The sequence below is a fragment of the Argentina silus genome (genome assembly GCF_951799395.1).
Source record: "Argentina silus genome assembly, chromosome: 1".
Taxonomy (NCBI): Eukaryota; Metazoa; Chordata; class Actinopteri; order Argentiniformes; family Argentinidae; genus Argentina; species Argentina silus.
Window position 1 is genome coordinate 22,295,660 of NC_139655.1, and position 20,009 is coordinate 22,315,668.

A 20,009-nucleotide genomic window follows, 5' to 3' on the forward strand; every position below is an offset into this window, starting at 1 on the left:
TTCAAGATTATCACTCAATTACAGAATCACCTTTGAGTATTCTAATGACATCTCAGACTAAGACAATCTGGCAACTGTGCATTGAGTCATCACACAAGTCCCCTGTCAATACCCCATAAGGACAGTCCCTCCACTGCAAAGTCAAGATAAAAAGATGTCCGCCCTCTGACTAGCTCTCCTCTGTAATATAGAGATGAATCGCTTTCATACATAATGAATAGCTTTGTGTGTGTCATACAGTGTGCAGTAAACAATAGCATTATCCAGTATTATACTCTAGCTAACAGCAGTGTAACGTCCAATGTTGTACAGAATACTGTTATTGCAATGCAGAATTCAGACTTGTATGGCTACTATTCTTTAATAATGTTATGTGGTTTCTAAACTCCATGAATTAAAGATTGCATCAGACTGCAGAGGAAATCAAAGAGGTAGAAATCCTCTGAGACTGAAACTCAGGTGATGGTTAATATTTCAGGCTGTCCTTGTGTCTGTGTTCTTATATGCACCCCCACTGGTCCTCTTTGTGCCGTAGGGTATGGGTATGTGTGTGTGTATGTGTGTGTGTGTGTGTGTGTATGTGTGTGTGTGTGTGTGTGTGTGTGTGCGCGCGTGTTTGTGTGGGTGGGAAGTCTTCAGTTTACTGATTTATACTGCTCCCCAAAACCCCTCTCACTTAACCGGGCACAGCCCTCCCACGCACCACTGCCACTCAAGCGATATGGGAGCCGGGACCTCTTACACAACAGAAAGATGACAGAATACAGTCATGTTTGTTCTGTTCCCAGACCATGTCCAAACTCTCAAAGCTGTGGAGTTGGTGAACACTCAGTGCTCACAATGAGACAACAACACAAACACAGTGACTGCATGTACAGTAACCTGCTGTGGATTTGTCCAAATCCAAAAAGGGGTGCAAAAAGTCATTATACTCTAATAATGTAATTCAAAATGAATATCTACTGTATCATAGACCATAGATGCGGACCGGATAATAGTCTGTAATGCATTGTATAGTACTAATCATTTCTGCAGAGGCAAAGGTATGTTGTCAAATTCCATACTACTGAAGTCTGACTAGGGATTTATGAGGAAAGTAAAAATAAGGGAACCATATCTACTGGGTTATTTAAATCCCATCGCTCATTATATTTCAAGAATTCAAACTTCTCTTCTTCAAACAATCCTGAAATTAAGTTGAGGAGCATAATGTAGGGAATACATTTTAAAGGAGCCAAGTAGTCTAAACCCTGATTTTCCGGTGTTGTACTGTATATGGTATTTTCACACTATAAGGTTGAAGTAACACTGTGAAATTGTGTGATGACCTACCGTTTGTATGACAGCAGTTTGAAAAGCAGTTTGATTTTAATACACCAATGACAACCAAGTACAACTCAATAAAAAATAACGAATAATATAATTTGTTTAGGTTTTACATCCCTCCTGTTTTAGCCAGTCCTAGCAGTATGGTAGGCAGGTACAGGTAACACCCAAGACTAGATGAAACTGGCCATTTAAAATGTTGTGGTAAAATGCAGCAAGACGCAAGACTGTTCAAAATATAATGTAAAAAAACTGATGTAGATTAAGTTATCGTGTTGTTTGAGCTCGCACAGTGTTGTATTTGGCAAGCTAGAAAAACAACCTGTTCGCTAACTTATTAGCCTAGTACAATTGCTAACAATTTTACAAAGCTAGTGCCAAAGTAACTCACCAAAAATTAACTGCAAACAGAAATGCTGCATAAATCCACATAAGAGACACTGTAAGCCAGGGATACTCAATTACTTTATGCGTGGGGCCATTTTCAAAAAGTGAGTGGGACAAAATAAAACATAGGAACTAATGAAATGGTTCCAAACATTTCTAAGCATTTTTTTTCTGGTTTAGAAAAAAATTTCTGCCCCCAAATAATATTTTTTATTTACTTGGGGACCACTCAAAATCGTCAATTGGGTATCACTGTGTTTGGCTGCTAAAGCACTGGTATTGATGAATACGCCTGCCAATGAAATAACGACTCACGAGGCGAACTGTCAATCAAAAATGCAGAATCACCCCACCGCCTGCCATTTCAATGACAGGCGGAGGCAATGGGAAAATAAAGAGATTTAGTGACGACTTTACTTACAAAAAAACACACACAGTGACCTTTGAGATACCCAGGGATGTTTGGAAATTTTAATTAAAACAATTACATGGCCCCTTTAAAACCTTGCCTGCGGGAGACAGTTGGACATAAATAGTCTAGCTCTACTTAAGCAATAAGGCACGAGAGGCCATGCTTTATCGTGAATAAAGTCACCGCTGAGAGGCCTTGTCTGGGAACCACAGAGCTGTGACTATATTCACGATAAAGCACGGACTCAGCTGCCTTATTGCTTTTATACAATGGTTACAAAACAAAACATAGAATTGTTTCAAGAAAACAATGCCTTTAGTATTTATTGCGTTATAGATTCTATAGTTTCTGCACTACGCTTAGAAATATAGTTCTCAAAACAACCACTGTTGTCAAGCTAACGTGATAAACAAATCTTCGTAATTCGAGTGTTTGCCCAGGGATATTACTGTGACGTATGGTAAACATGAAAAAAACGAGTCTGTTACTTTATCGGGGAAGGAAAGCACGGCTTCGAACGCCTACAATCACAATTCTTGTTCTGATAAACCCGTTGTATAAATTATCAACCCAATAAAAAGATGATGAAAAGCATTAAATTAAAGCAATAAAGATTGGGAGACAGACAAGGACAGAAAGAGGGTGGGGAAGAAAGAAAGACAAAAAAAAGAAGCACAGGAAGAAAGATAATCAGCTAGAAGCTAGAAGACGATTCACTATGATTTGAGTTGTCTGATGCAACAATGCAAAGGTTCAAAGCACAAAATCAAAGGACTAAGAGGGTGCACCACAAATCAGAAGAGGTCATCTTAAACCACTCTCTGATCAAATATTTTGTAAACACTACATTTCAGGAGATGGTGAGTACAAAGAGTACGAGCTCATATTTTCCAAATCTCATAGAAATGATAAGGTCTCTGCTCTTAAAATGTCAATCAATGTGCCGATTTCAGAAGGCTCAGAAATCAATGTACATGAATGAAGATGTAGTACAGGGCTCTATAAGGATGCATGACTTATTTTTGCATTGTGCTGCTTAGCTAATTTCCAGCCAAACAGGCAAATTGAGCTACATATATAATTATATATACTGTATTAGGACAAGCTCACTTTTGGAGACGCCACAGCTCCAGATGGCCCCGATAATTATTTGTTCTTGGCCAAATCACTTGAGGCCCCCCCCAACGCATCAGTGCCATCAAACTTTCAAGTTTGAGGAACCACACAGACACAACGCACATGCACATGCACACACACACACACACACACACACACACACACACACACACACACACCAGTAGCTAATTAGATCTAGTATATTACTCAAACATCAACATAGAGTAGGGACTCATCTTAAATATTGCATGTTACGTATTACAAAATGCCTGATATTGCACTTAGAAAATTGTTTTAGAAACTGATATCTTGATCCTTGGACCAAAAGGATGAGTCAACCATTGAAACTGTTACAAAGAAATACAATTTTGGATGCACAATATGACATACTTCTTTTACACAATCTCCTTTCACCATCTGAGTCTACTGTAGAACTAATAAAAAAAGAAAGTGGGTAGGCATCCCTGAATGGCCAGAGACCAAAGCATCCAAATTGGTTTTGTTTGACACACCAGGTGCAGCTGGGATTGTGTGTGTAAACATCTTTAGAGATGTGTGGTGGAACACATCTGAAAGTAAACTTCATTAATATGGACTCTGTCGCAGAGCAGATGTACTGTGGTACCAACTGTCTCCCAAAGCGTGTGTTGTAGAGTTTACATGCTGATATGTTGGTGGCTCCCTCAGCACTGAGTAGAGTACTTGCAATACCTATAGAGAATTTCTATAAGCCTAGAGGAGAAATAATTCTGCAAACTAGGATTCCTAGAAAATATTTTCTAAAAAGAGCCATGTCGGAAGATTGGTCTCATTTCAGCAATCTATAAAAAAACCCTTCCACGTAAGTCAAGATCAATTATTTCCTATTACTGTATATTGTATATACTGTAGGTGTATGCACCACAGCTAACCATAAGAGTACCTACTCTACAAGCACAGTTTTATGTAAATGTCAATGAACGCCTGTTTATACAGTAAAATGCTGTTTTAAAGTTGAATAAATAACACATATACCAGAGAACAGGATATCAGTTTAGAAAGATGAAAAACAAGCTTCAGTATTAAGGAACCGTTACTGAGCTCACACATAGACACACAAAATATCACATCAATTAGGTAATTTAAGACAAAGCCTGCAGCAGAGGGAGAATTACTGCTACCTCCATTTTGTCTGAATTTATGGCCAGTAATGCTCAGAGGGAGAAGGTAAGATCTTGTGGGGAAAAAACTCCATACCTGAACAACAATGCAGCTCTCTCCTCCTAAACTTTTGAGAGCGAGAACAAAGTTGTTTGAAGAGTTTGTCTGGAGCGATCTGTTGGCTCCTCTCCAGATAGAACTCTGTGTGCTGATCTCAGTGGACTCCAGTTTATTGACTCAGTCTAGATGACTTTAGTGTACAGAGGGCTGCCCAAGCCCTACCACAAGGCTCAGTGATTTTAATGGTGTTGATGTCTCTGATGTGGCCGAGAATACCTCAGCAATATTCTCACCTCAGTGCTTAACATAGTTACTATTATGATGGGAAGACATGAAGCAGTTACTCAGGGGATATTGTGTTGAATTAATGACTTCCTGGATAAATATGGTAAATGACGCACACTCACTCACTCACACTCTCTCTCTCTCTCTCTCTCTCTCTCTCTCTCTCTCTCTCTCTCTCTCTCTCTCTCTCTCTCTCTCTCTCTCTCTCACACACACACACACACACACACACACACACAAACCACCCCACAAGTCTAATCTTTCTAAATCTTTGCATTTACAAATGAATAATATCAGAGGGCATGTAAACAAATATCTGTTAGCAAACCAGTTCACAGCTTCTTACTTTCCTGCAGACTCCTGTTGGGTTTGACCTTGCTGATGACCGTCCACATTCTACCACCATGTTTTCATTTCGCTCACAACAACATCAGAGGGATTACACCCGGATCATCCCTTTATCCTCCAGAAATAACAATAAGCAATCTGACGGCCTCTTTGTGGCATCTGACTTTCCATGAGGAGAAGAATCCTCCATCTCTTCCAGAACATTCTCTAGAACCAGAGCCAGACTTAATGATAAAAATCATTTAGAAGAGTAGTTCTTACTACAACCCCCCTGCCAGTAAATTAGCCTGCTGGAAGAGGTGGCCAGACTAGTACAGGGTACCATGTTGGGGATACCCGCTGGTTCACTACCTCATCAAACTGAGCAGTAGGATTCCTAATAGACATGCACAAGTGGAAGTACGAAGATAATGCATTTCTCAAATTCTAAAAGTTTTCTCCTAAAAAAAAAAGAATAATTGTCTGTCTCAAGAAACAAATATCTACCCATTTTCAGGATTATAATCTTTCTAAAGAAGACAAATCAGATGAATCATGATGATTCATAGATGAGGATAAGACATGAACAAGAGCAGCTCCAGAATGAGGGCATACAGTAGGGCCTTCTGTACACATAAAGGACTATATGACTGTTACTCCAGATACCAAACGAAAACTCAGAACGGCATTGTTCTTTTCAACTGTGGCCTTTGTGTAACAGGGGAGGATAATGAGCATGCTGGCTATTAGGAGAACACTCACAGAAAGGTGCTTCCAAGAAATGGACTTCCAAATGGCTATAGAAGTCTAGATAAGCAGTTGGAGTGTAGAGAAGATTGAAAACAAAAATAAACAGGAATATGTTTTGTTTATGCTCCAAGCTGTGCTCAATGTCAGCAACATGTACAATCAAAAACCGTTGAAACTAAAGGGGGTGAAACGCCAATAGTTTGACTTTGTTGGAAATTCACCTATTGTGGTGTGTGTGGGTTATCGTGATGTGGAGAGGCAGCACCTCGGGCAGTAACAGTCAGCATCGCAGGGCAGCAGAGAAGTGAGGAGAGGAGAACAGAGGCAAGGGTTTATCTGCTGCTGGCACTACAGGAGAAAAAGAAAAGGAAAGATGAAAAATGTGGAGACACTGAGAAAAAATAAATAAAATACTTGTAGAAAGATTATTTATTTATCTTGCTTGTTTAGCAATCAAAATACAGTATTCCTATCATCATGATCTAGATATTTGTTATATATAGTTTCATTTAGAGGTTTACATGCTTTCATTACTGTAGAAAGTGTGGATACATCTTTATCATGTACATATAATCAAACCAATGACATGAATGACTAGAGAAAGTACACCAACTACTGTGACACTAGAGAAAAGTAGAGATGGTTAAGGATGGGGTCCATTTCGGTTTCTAATTGAGGCAGGATAATAGCAGCCGTTGTCGTAGCCAATTATTTTTGAGGGGAACATTCCCTTTTTTCTCTCGTAATTCCCCATAGAGCCCTAATTAGTCACCATCTCTCTGGAGTCCCCTGTCTGCTGCAGGTGGCCTTACGACAGGGAATAGAGTAATAGAGGAGGAGGAACATTAAAGCCACCAGCCCTTCTGACAGTTCCCACCGACAAATAGGTCTTAGAGCGAGCACCCATGATGTACACTGTCATTCTAGACCATTCTCTAGCATACTGCAGTTTCACATCAGTCCTCCTTTAACTTCTCTTGAGAAACACATGAGACTTCAACCAGGTGGGTGTCTTTAATTGACCAGAGTAGCAAGGAAAAAATGATTACACAATTTGAATGCTATTAAGGGCTGGTGTTGTGCATGCCTGGTCTTTGTCTTCCAGTATTGTCAGTAGTCGATCCCCAGGCATTTCTGTGGCGGGCCCGGCAGGCAGATTGTGGCTGTTTGACAGTGAATGAGGCATGAATACAGAATATCTCTGTCCTGAGCGGTCCATTAGCCTTTCACAGTGCTTCTATTATCGTCCCCTCAGAGACTGTGAGCTCCATAAGGCACATGAGAATGGGGCTCATTTGTATGGTTTAATAAACAGCAATAACACCCAACACAACTGACAATCAAGAGTAAGTGTTCAAGAGATGTTCAATGTTTACAGTCCCTTGACCTTGTCAACAGGTCCTCTAGCTGCCTCAGTAGACTGTCGCCATCGTTGAGAAGTTAGCTGCCTCATCCATCTATTCCCAAATGTGAATCAGAGTTCTGTGTTATACAGATGTCTATCTATAATGTATTGGTTCTCTCAACAGGATCTACGTGTTTGATACCATTCTACATTCCATTCCATGAATTATAATGAGCCTGTCCTCCGATTGCTACCTCCACCAGCCTCCCCGGATTGTATTACATTTTTCATAATAATCACTACTGACCAAGTGAAAGCATAGATTAAAATGTAAGAAAACAATATCAGAATATCAGAAATTATAATACATACTAATAATTCAAGTCATTCCATCAACTTCCATGGAGCTACAATCTAGCCGGCATAGCTGGAATAATGTAGCAAGGCTCAACCAATCAAAATTGTGAGATGGGAGCAAACTTGCAACACTGTCAGTGCGGTGCAGGCTCAGGAAAAATGTTTCACTCACACGCACACTCACACTCACACGCACACGCACACGCACACACACACACACACACACACCACTGCAGAGCACAGAAATACTGTGGAGAATGAAGGAGAGAAACATAAATCTTTAATTCATTCATTCTGAGTAAAGATTTTATGCTCACTGCAAATGCTAGAAATGTAATTCTAACCATCTCAGTTTATCTTGCATGCAAACAATCCCAGATGCTCATTCAGACACAGAATGTTCATGTATCATAATTTATAGGCACCAGGATTCTTACTTTAGGGCATAATTACAGCTCGAATCTCAGAGGGTACTGTGACCATCTGGAGGCTGGGGCAAGCAAGGGTGCAACTTTGCCAAACAAATCAATGTCATAATTGCATGTACTATAGTGAATGACCTTCCACAATAGCAGAGAAGTTGATGGATCAGCACATGAAATTATTAAATGTTTTATCCTGGAAATATGCTAAACTACTGATCTCACAAAGCCTAATACGGAGACTAATTCCGAGATGCTAATGATGAGGAATCTATAAACGGAAATGACAATAAGAGGTTTTGTAGCTCTTGACATTTAGGAAATAGGATTTTTCTTTATATTCATTTTTAAGTGTCAGCCTTTAGTTAAAGGATCAGGAGTTCACTCTTCCTCCTTTAATCTTGTTGCTCACTTGACCTGTCACCAATGTGAGCCCTTATGTCTCTCCCTCTCCCTCTCGTTTTCTCTCTCTCCCTCTCTCTATCTCTATGATAGATGAATGACTGGCCCTGAATTATCTGTGGCTTCCGTCTGAATGACTGTGGCATGCTGGACAATCAGGTACTCAAATGCTGCCTATTTGTCTAAGAGTCATTAGCATTATCGAAATGGTGAAAATGTTCAAATATGACCACTCATTAGTAGTCTCCCCACCATGTCCATGTCAAAAAAGGGAATTACTGGGCTTCAATTTAAAAATGATTTCCTGAAACACAGTAGGTGCTTCTCTGTCCTAAAAACCTAAAAGTTACAGTACATCAAACAAACGCTTGAATCTGATGAATCAATTAAAAGGTAATTAAAAACCAACTAATATTTAAGCAATGCCCTTGAGGCTGTCATTTATCGTCAATATTTTCATGGGTAGGGTAGTTGTGAGACCCCCTACCAAATGACAATCTTGACAATCATGTGATTGATTGGCGATAATTGATTTTATACAATGGTTACACAACAAATCCAAAAATTGTGACAAGACAACAATGCTTTAAGTATTTATTTTGTGAAAGATAGTTCCCAAAACTACAACCATTGTAAAGGGAACATGATAGACAAATCTACTGCGGTGTCTTACGACAGATACCTTGACTCCGTCCACACTGTGGCTGAGTTCCAAAATGCGTTCCTTTGCACTCTATCTAGACCTTACACCAAGTACGGATATGAACAGTCATGTGATCAAGTGCCGTTCTAAACTCAAGTCCATTAAATGTCAAGGACATACTGAGTTCTGTTGGCGTACTTACAGGATTTTTTTTCTTCACATAAACTATGGCATGTGTACACATAAGTGAGAAACATTTTTGAATTAAGTATTTTAAGGTAATTAGAGTCCTGGTGGATTCATGGCAGAACAATAACCTCTCCTTTAACATCAGCAAAACTAAGGTGCTGATCTTGGACTTGAGGAAGAAGCAGGGGGGGCACATGTCGGTGGGGTTGCAGAGGAGAGAGACAGCAGCTTCAAGTTCCGCAGTGTCCACTGAGGACTTAACGTGGTCACACCACACCCACACAGTGATCTGGACGGCGCATCAGTGCCTGTTTTTCCTCAGGCTGCTGGGGAAATTCGGCATGCCCCCCCGGATCCTCACAAACTTCTATGGGTGCGCTATAGAGAGTATCCTGTCTGGCTGTATCACGGCCTGGTACAGCAGCTGCACAGCCCTTGACCACAAGGCTCTGCAGAGGGTGATGAAAACCGCCCAGGTCATCACAGGCCTAGAGCTCCCAGCCGTGCAGGACATCTACTCCGGGAGGTGCAAGAGGAAGACTGGGAAGATCATCAGGGACCGCAGCCACCCCAGCCACGCCCTGTTCTCTCGGTTACCATCTGGCAAACGGTACCGGAGTATCCAGATCTGGACCAACATGGTTCCGGGACAGTTTCTACTCGCAGGCCATAAGATTGCTCAACTGACACCACCTCAGGTCCCCATCCCCACACTTGACTTACCATTTGCATTCTGTGGAAAGATCCTTGAGACATGCATCCAATATGTCAATGTTAGACATATTGGATTGAAAATGGGAGAGGAGGGTTATTAGAGGTTATACTACTGTATATCTGACGATACCTGATCACCATACCCATTTGACAATTAGCCTTGGACACTTACAGGTCTCTTTATTGAGCAGCACTAGCAGAATTTTCTAGCATATTACCATGAGTGAGTGCCCTGCGGGCTGTTCTGGAGGCAGAACCCCAGTAGATTCAGAACTGGACTTCCTCCCCCTGCAGCTCTGCTGCTGTTCTTCAGCCTGGCCACGAGCTCTGGAGATTGAAGCATGTAGAAATCACATTTACTCTCCTCCGGATAAAAATGAAGATGAGCCATTAGAGTGGGAACTTCTGTCGCTGAGAGTTAATAGCTGGCAGAGGGCTGCCAGAGTTTACATTGTATATTAAAGAGGTATATCAGTGTGACAGTGGTTTTGAGTACCATTACTTACTTACTTACACTTTTCACTTTTAAAATGGAAATAATGAGAACTTAAACTTGATATAGCCAATGCTTTTATGTTGTGAATTGAATGTGGTCAGAAAATCATTTTAACTACAAAGACATGAACATAGCAACCCATGAGGTCATTATGTTGCATACTGTTTATGTATAGGTTTAATACAGTGGCTTAGCTGTTGTATACTTAGCATTTAGATGAACCAAAATAGCTATTTAATTTGTTTGGTGTTATGGACTTTGTAGTTTATTGCCAAATTAAGTGAGAAAATATACAGTACATATAAATTTAGTATATTACAGAGAGTTCACACATGCATAATAAAAGCTCGAAGCTTTACTGAGAGGGACGAAGATATGCTGTCTAACTGGTTTGCTGATAAATATATACACTCATAAATGCTATAGTACATTACCCAGAGAATATACAGTAACCTAGCTGGACTGCAATGACATGGCCTAAAAGAGGCTATCAGTCTTAAATATTACTATTGGGTAGGGCTGAAATGATTAATCGATTAACTAGAAACATTTGATTACAAAAAAATTACAAAAAAAAGATTTGAATTGTCTGCCACGAGTATTCTTCTTTTTTTGTAATAACAGAAAATATTTATATGGTCAAGCATAAATACAAATGACAACCACCATACAGCTCTACCTCAAGCGCCTTCATTTGTTTATTTATTCATTCATTGATTTATTATTTTGTAAATTATTTTCTGATATCTTTAAACAGCCATTTACACCTGTGAAAATATTTTAGTTAAAGAGACAACTGGGAATGATAGAAGGACAGTAGACAATAAGCTAACTTAAAAAGGAAAAGAGGAGCAAAAGGACTGTCGAACACTAAATCTATGTTCAGAAACACTAAGACTGTTAAAATGTTCTAAAAAGACAGTGTCAGAGTCCAAGCTTAAGCTCAATTTCAGTGTGCAGGCTTTAACCCTCTTAAAAGAGAGAGAGGCCTGAGAGAGAGAAGGAATGGTCTGTTATATTGAATTTATTTTACAGCACTGTCATTCATACAAAGTGACGGAGGATGGATATTCTCAGCTTCTCTCCCAATCACCATATACCATATTCCCAGTGTCATATTTGCAAGTTCAGCTGCAGGGGAGAGACTCTCACTCCACAGAGAGTGTTGTACCGTGAAATGAAGGAACAGGAATAAGAAATTCAGTTTGATTGATTTTCATTCCTCCCCTGGGTGTGTGTGTATGGAGAGAGAGAGAGAGAGAGAGAGAGAGAGAGAGAGAGAACGAGAGACTGTGTGTGTGTGTGTGTGTGTGTGTGTGTGTGTGTGTGTGTGTGTGTGTGTGTGTGTGTGCGCTCATTCATTATGAAAATGCAATGGATAAGCCATAGAAATGGAAACACCCTTATCAATAAAAACACTCCATGAATAGAATCTGTTTCGGTCACAGCTAAATTCCTGGTGGAAAATCAGACCTGGCATTTGTGAAAGGTCAGCACATAAACGTTATATTATAAAACAATGAAGAACTCATAGTACCAAGTCCATCTATTTGACCTTAATAGGAGTCAAGAGGAGAAAGCGATGTTTTATTTACCATGACAGTGAATACAATTCCCTCAAAGGCAGCTCTGCCCTCACCACTTCCCAGTTCGAAATAACAGAGCGGGAATAAGAGAGACTCATTAACCAAACTTCTGAAGCTGTAGGTGCTGTTTTGTTCTCTGCAGTTTTGTTTTGTCCTTTATCTCGTGTGCGAAACTTCAGTTAAGCAAGTAGCCTATCCATTCACATTCTAAATTATGTATTGGGTGGTTATACAACAGATGGAGGCATCCGTTCCATCTTAATGCCACGTGTTAAGGGAAATCGTTAGACATTCATTATTTTTTTTATCTCTCTGACAAAGTCAATTAAGGCTGTCCGCTACTTAATGATAAGTTTGCCAAATGTAATGTGTGCAGTGTAGGCCTAATGCGAAAGAAGCCGAAATTGTCTCGCCGAAATGCAATGCAGTAAGTAGGCTTAAGAATATAAAAGTAACTTATATAAAAAAATAAATCATCTTGGATTTACCTCATATCGACTCTTGATTGATCTCCATTCAGATGTGAGGACTGGTTAACTGTTTAGAAAAAGCAGCAGATGTCCTGGATCGAAAACCAATTTTACACAGCATCCGTCATGCAGGTCCTACCAAAACTGTAACTCTAACATAGATCACTACTGTCCTCTAGCGGTAGTTGATGATCACACAGGTCAGAGGAGACCTCATGCATGCGCGCCGCTGCTCCGACCGAGGTGCGATGGTTTTCCAGGTTGGTTTCCAGAGGTCGGTGGTCTGTATGACAATCTGGCTGAATTGTTCTTGAATTATGATGTATTGTATTAACTCACGAAAAAGAGATGATGCAACTCAAAATATCATCTTCTTGTCTGATCGCAGTTATCTTAGACCTACAAATCATTAAGACAGTAGTAAGACAAGAGAACTAGGCTAGGCCTATTGCTGTGACAACTTGCTTACACGCCTGACTTTCTAAAATGTGTGGTGAATCTGATATTGTATTTAGGCCTATCATGAGGATCCATAATGTTTAGATTTGTAAGAATAAGAACCCCATCACTCATTATTATCCATAACGGTAAACAATACAGTGTATTATGTCGTTATGTTGATTCAGAAATTGTCAATTTCAGACAATAATGTAAAAACATTAACCAATGCTTTATCAAAGCCAGCCTGCCTCTATGAAAACTGTTCCGCCCATCAACGCGTCTGCTGCAGCCACAGAAAATCTTTTCGCACTCAAAGAAAACGCATGCGCACCGAGAGACCGAATTGTCTGTATCAGCCCGGAGCAGACGGATGTGATCGAGCCAAGAATTACCTGTATTCTGGCATTCATGGTGACACAGTAAGTACAGTTACATTAGAATTTGCACTTTAGAATAAAATATTATGGTACAAGCTTGTTTCAGTCCCCTACATATTATTTATGGCAAATTAGATGCCAGTCATCAATCTAGTCTTGAATTAGGATTACCACTTTGTTTCATTCCTGGAGCCAGAATTGTTGCCAGCATTATTTTTTGACAATTTCTTGCAATATTTTGAATGTCTCAACATGGTTGCGTCAGATGGCAATATCTACATTTGAAAGAAAATGACTCACAATATTTTATTATAGGTTACATTAAGACACAATATTTTCATCGCTTCGTTCAATGTCAATTTTATTGTCAATCGTATATGCTTTTAAATTCGATCCAAAAACCAAGAATTCCTGATGTTGCATCTCTTCTCGAGGGGTGCGATTGATGGAGGCTGCGGTCCATGAGCAACGCCTTGTCGGTATCACATTCACTACCATTCATCCGTCTTTCTCCTCATCCTCATACTGTACCAAAGCTAGGCGTTTTGTACATAATTGGTTTCTAATTATGTATTTTTAGCATCACCAATTACTAAGCCTCCAAACCTCTGAAGGTAGTAAGTTTCATTATTGCTCAGAGAGTGGAATGAAGCTCGCACAGTGGATCATTTTAATGAATCAAGGAGATTGAAGTGGTCATAGCATTCCGCAAGAAACATGCGCGTTCGTGACATGACAGCCACTGACGACACTCATGGTGATTCCCTCATGCCACAGACATACATGATTGTGCTGGACAGTCTTCAGGATTCGTCTTGATCCTCCTTTCATGACCAATGTCTCAAGTAGTGTTGTCAAACAATGCAATCTATATCTAGCCTATATTCCAAATGAGTATGCATAGAGTTTTAACAATCATGATTTGTGATGAAATGGATAATGTAATTATAAACATTTTACGTTTTCTAGATAATCAAAAGTAAATCCTGACACAATAGCATAATATTGCCTGATGCCTGCATTCTGTGTGAGCATATCTTGTCCAAATGAGTGGTCTCTGAGGGCTGTATTGTATTGTGGACATGTTCTGCTGCACATGGGTGTGTCTCTCCTCCACCGGTCTCAGCATGGTGTTGTTGTCTTTTGGTCTGCAGCCCATGGGGTCGGAGCGGGTGGAGATGCGTAAGAGACAGATGCAGGTGCACCAGGAAGCAGCGTCCAGTGTCCTTCAAGCACGCTACAGGATGGGGAACTCCCCCGCCAACGCCTCAAACGCATGCTGCTTCTGCTGGTGCTGCTGCTGCAGCTGCTCCTGGTGGGTACACCACACTGCCCACACACCTTCTACACTCTTCGTAGGTCACACAAACACAGAAATCATCTGCCACCCACACACTGTCTCACTGGAAGAAGCCAACAGGGACTATCGTGTTTTGGAATTAGATGGTCTATGTGGGCAAGGGACTATGCCTCTTCCTCACTGGTGACTTCTCTCTTAGGACTGCTCTACCTGTTGTGTGCAGAGTGAGTGTGCATGCTGATTCACTCTTCAGGGAGTGGGAATGACCTCGGCCCCCACATCTCCCTCAATTAATCTGGACTAATTGTTGCACTGTTACAGTGTATAATAGCATGGAGCTCCCAAATGGGGTTGTACAGCTCACACTGGATTCTCACCTGATTTTAATTAGGCTACAGGTGACTGCTACACCAGGTGTTCAGAACATTTCAATGACGTCCTCAAGGACTGGATGACAGTGGTGTTTGCACAAAGCCTCCCAGCAGAGCACCCGCACACACACACACATCCCAGAGTTCTGCTTCTACCATGGCTGTTTTTATAGTCGGGAACAAACATCATGTCTTGCCTCCAGTTCCCAACCACACCAATTAATAAAAGACAACATGACATCAACCAGTCATATTTACTTCTATAATGTTCAACTCTTTTACAGTCTGACTGTTAGGGCTGAGGATGAGAGGATTCAGAGAACTACTTATGAGAGGAGGACAGATGAAACCACAAACTGTGATGACAGGTAATGTTTGGAACACTATGGTCCCTACACCACCATAGAAATGCAATGAGAATATTAGACCATAAGTGAGGAAAATGACACAGCAACACGTACTTGACCATGTAGTGGCCTTTATACCTCTATGGTCACCACTAGGAATCAACAAGCTATTACAGTCATTATATTATGTTATTGCACACATTATACATTACATCATGACAATAATATCCTAAGATACAATAAACTATGCTAAATTGATATGCTCTGTCCTCTTCACAGCCCTAAGCCCACTCTGGAGGATGCGCGGTCCTGGACCATGTCGTTTGAGAAGCTGATGAAGAGTGCTGCAGGGCGGGGCTGCTTCCGCCAGTTCCTAAGAACAGAGTTCAGTGAAGAGAACATGATGTTCTGGCTGGCTTGTGAGGGGCTGAAAAAAGAGACCAATAAAACTGTGGTGGAGGAGAAAGTACGACAGATATATGAGGACTTCATCTCAATCCTCTCCCCTAAAGAGGTGAGCTTTCAAGGCTTTGTCTATTCATAAGACTTAGCTTATCATAAGCTTTGCTTATATCATTTTATATTTTAAGCTTATTTTATATTTTAATTCTGCTTATTGTGTTGTGTGGGAGATGTAAAATATGCTTTCCTTTTCCAGGTCAGTCTAGATTCTCGTGTTCGGGAGGTGATTAACCGGAACATGTTAGAGCCAACCTCACACACGTTTGACGATGCTCAGCAGCAGATCTACACGCTGATGCAGAGAGACTCATACCCACGCTACATGAACTCCACAACGTATACAGATCTACTCAAGAGCCTGGAAGAACTTCCTCCCCCGGAGCCATAGACTCTCTCCATCACTACACTTTGCTATTAGATAACACATGTATCTTTATCTGAATGCGTTTTATGTTCCACTTCCTGGTGTACTTCAAATTTACAGTATAGAGATGAACAGGTAAATAGGCAGTAATTACTAACAGTCTTTATTAATGTGTAATAATTGGTTAGTTACCTGTTATAAGGTTTCCTGAATCCTTGGAGCGTGCAAGAACAGACACCTAGATGTTTCAAAATATATTTATATTTTTATATATTCTCTAGAGCTTGATACTGCACTTTTCTATATTTTTTTAATGAGGAAAAAGCATGTATCTGTGAGCACTGCATTTATGTATAGGTATATTGTCCGCCTTAAAGCGTTTTCGGTTATTTGTAGTGAAATAAGGTTTTACCTGTTAAGAAGGGAAAGTGCCTTGGCATAAGATCATTTACACCTTCAGCTTAGTTTGAGTATATCACAGAAACAGTGCAACAATAATTGATATTAAATGGTGGTGCTTTCAGCTCTTCTCAAAGAATAGTCACTTTTCACGTTCAGTATCAGCTGATACATCCTGCCTGTGATATTGAATACTGTGATGCTGATTTAGTCATTTTTTCCAAATATTTGAATAAATAAAATAGAGCATACAAAGTGAACAAATGAAATAGATGGTATGTGACCACTCATATATTGTGATTTCAATTCTTATAAATAAAGCACAATAATTAAATCTTGTATTTCACTGTACCATTGTATCATGGTTTAGGCTTACAACTGATACTTTGGGAGTCCTTTAAGTTCCCATAGCAAATACAAATTGCTAAGTTTAAGTTATTTATTGCAAATCAACAATATTTTTCAAACCCTATAGCAAGTACTGTAAGATATTTCGACATATCCCTGGAAGAGATGTCTTCAATAGCCAATAGGTACATAAACAAGTGGCAACACATTTGTAGTAATTCAAATACTGAGGTTTCCACATGGCTGCAATCAAGAATACAGTTGTTTCAGGTATAATGTCTCTCTCCTCTGCTTGTCTCTAGCCATATCCATGTCAATGACTCTGTGAGCAACAGCCAGAGCTAGCGTTAGAGTTAGAATAGTGAATTGTTCCGAAGGTCTACGGAACGTCACTGCAGTCAAACTTCAAAGAGCTCTGATGGAGGTGTGTGGTCAAGTCCACTGACAGGGTCATTAGTTGATTGGAGGAAGCTGCTTTTCAATGAACTGCTTGATATCCATCATTTCCTGTGGGATGAAAGAGAGAGAGGTACTACTACTGTACAACACAACATATTGTATCCATTTACCTTTCATAAACTAAATCAATCAACAGCACATTCCTTTCCACTTTTAAAAGTATTTGCCATAGGCTCTCCACTACTACTTGACCATACTGACCTCAGGGCAGGCACTGTGAGGCATTCTGGGATAGGTCTTGAAGGTGATGTTGGCTGGATCGACGAGGCTCTTCAGCTTCTCCACTGTGATGCATCCAAAGACTAATGGTACCAGAGGGTCAGCCTCTCCATGGCACTGCAGGAGATGCATGTCCTTGTTCGCAGTGTTGGCTGAAGCCTGAGAAAGGAAGACATGAAGGTTTTACAATGTGATATAATCTGTGACGTTTCAAATGATTTGATCTATAGCTGGATGTTTACACCCATGCCTCATCCATGGCCATTTGGTAAAGTAACTGGCTAATGACTAGGCCCAGTGTAATAGTTCTAAAAATGTTTTACTTTAGGCAAACACCAAACATGCATTGAAGACTGTTTACATTATGCAACCACAGACCACTTCTAATGCAAGATAGATTAATACCTGAGGGAAGGAGCTGCGTAGAGGAAGCCAGCAGCTGAGAGCAACTACTCCTGCCAGCTTCTGTTGAGAGGTGAGGGCGGTGTAAAGGGATAATGCACCACCCTGTAAAGACGAAACCAAAACACACAGAGACATCTATTCTTTGTACCATCTTATCCCACAGAGTAAAGTGTGAAGATAACATCATACAGCAGGAGAAAATCCATTGCATTAATATTGAAGGATTGCATTAATATTGAATTGTTGCAAATATAGGCTACTCCTCGCACCCCTGAGAGAGTCTGTGATTGCCCAGGAAAGTGGCAAACAGATATGTGTATATAAAACATGCTTGCTCCCAAGTAAAGTTCAGATTCCCTCATATGGAGAAGACAAATATTACTTCTGAGAGATGATGATTCTAAAACATTTCAGTATTGGTTGCTGTGCATGTTATTTCTGATTCTATAGTTATTTAACATCCAAGAACGCTTTTTAACCATACTGTACCTGAGAAAATCCACCGAGGACAATTCTGTTTGAAGGTATACCATTCTTTACTTCTTGATCTATCAGTGCTTTAACTGAGGAGAGAGGAACAAATCACAGTCAAATCTTATTGGAATCAAGCTCATGTCCATACAGTTAACATCACCATACCACGTGCCCTTACAAACTACAACAAAACCATGCAGACTCACTATTCTCTGCAGCCTTTTTAATACCAGACTCATCCTCCTCTGCATCTGTACTCAATCCAATTATGTCAAACCTATAACATAGAGGGAAGTGATGAGCCCATGCATTGCAGATACTCTGAATTTGTATAGAATATTAATAAGTGAAACAAACTTTGGTTCTTCTTACCAGGAGGGCATGGACATGTTCATGTTTAGTGTAACCGGCATAATTGGACTGCAGCACAAAAATATACATTGTCAGGCCATAAATGTTCAGTTCATGAATGAAACATCATCATGTAATCCTCACCATCAACATTATAAATTATAGAGCTCAGTTGTGCTTGTCCACAGAGGGACTTACGCATGAGGACATATGTATTTCACGTGTGGTGTCCGGATCCCTGCAAAAGCCTCTGCCCAGCCATGACTATCAGGGAACAAAAGCAAAACAACTTTCAAGTCAACTTTCTCATAAAACAGTCACCTTACAGTACCTCCTGTGGAGGTAGCTTACTGCATGTGACAAGATGTAGCAGACTTATATATCCATAGAAGTCATTTGTGAAGGACAGGAGTTACAGAATAGATAGTGTCATACCCAGTGTCACCGAGGCCATGAAGAAATATCACCTGGAAAACAGACATTTCTTAACAATTACATTTTAGGCTGCTGTACAATATGCTAACAATATACAACATTTTCAACAACAGTGTTTTTCAATGACTGGTAGTTTGACAGATCAAGGCAGAGTAGTCCATCACATCTTGTCAACAGCCCATTGCTGTGCGCACTGTATGTTCTGTGAAGACTACCCCAAGGCCAGTGGTCTAGCTAGCCCATGCCTGCCCTCTGGTCTACTGAAAATAGTGAATGTCAATAGGTCACATATGCACCAGGAAGTTAGTACTGCACGGACGCGGGCAATTGAACGGTGTTTATTTACCTCCAAGAAACAGCAGGTTATTGTGCAATAAAACTCGCTTCAAATAAAAGGCTAACCCACCCGAGTGCAAATAAAGACTCACCGCTGCAGTGGCTTTTCGAGCGGCAGGTACAATTGCAGGCAGGGGCGCTGACATGTTGTTACCGCACATACAACGGATTGACAGCTGACAACCAACAAGAGAATTGCTAATATATCCGCCGAATTGTGCGAGATAAATTTGTTATGCCCTTGATCAATAACAATACTGTGACCATTCAAGGAGAACCACACAGGTTGAACCTTAAACGTCTTGATGGTTGAGAGTAATTAGTAACAGTTCTTTAAAATGTCTAACCCGAAGTTTTAAAATAGATAATCTTGAACCGATTCACGAGCGTAGAGAAAATTCAGTGACTCGTAAGTGCAAAGATTGTGACATGCTATATGTCCATATATCTCAGAAGGAAATCCAGTTGCTCCACAGATCAGTGATTGGTTAAGC

At 40.3% G+C, this 20,009-nt stretch overlaps 2 protein-coding genes across 2 annotated transcripts; one reads left to right on the forward strand and one right to left on the reverse strand.

Annotated features, from left to right (window-relative positions):
* Positions 1-13,236: 13,236 nt before the first annotated feature.
* On the forward strand, positions 13,237-16,113 carry LOC310808316 (regulator of G-protein signaling 20-like; the record flags this gene model as incomplete). The annotated part of the gene is made up of 5 exons (XM_083675153.1): positions 13,237-13,287; positions 14,400-14,560; positions 15,201-15,284; positions 15,543-15,777; positions 15,922-16,113. Exons 2-5 carry the CDS (start codon positions 14,403-14,405, stop codon positions 16,111-16,113), a joined length of 669 nt encoding a protein of 222 aa, XP_083531279.1. The 5' UTR covers positions 13,237-13,287; positions 14,400-14,402.
* A 220-nt stretch (positions 16,114-16,333) lies between these two features.
* Positions 16,334-19,885, reverse strand: lypla1 (lysophospholipase 1). The gene is made up of 9 exons (XM_083684170.1): positions 19,608-19,885; positions 19,180-19,211; positions 18,943-19,008; positions 18,766-18,813; positions 18,600-18,670; positions 18,409-18,482; positions 17,920-18,021; positions 17,497-17,673; positions 16,334-17,343 (listed from the first exon to the last, which is right to left on the reverse strand). Exons 1-9 carry the CDS (start codon positions 19,674-19,676, stop codon positions 17,290-17,292), a joined length of 693 nt encoding a protein of 230 aa, XP_083540296.1. The 5' UTR covers positions 19,677-19,885; the 3' UTR covers positions 16,334-17,289.
* Between the last annotated feature and the right edge of the window lie 124 nt (positions 19,886-20,009).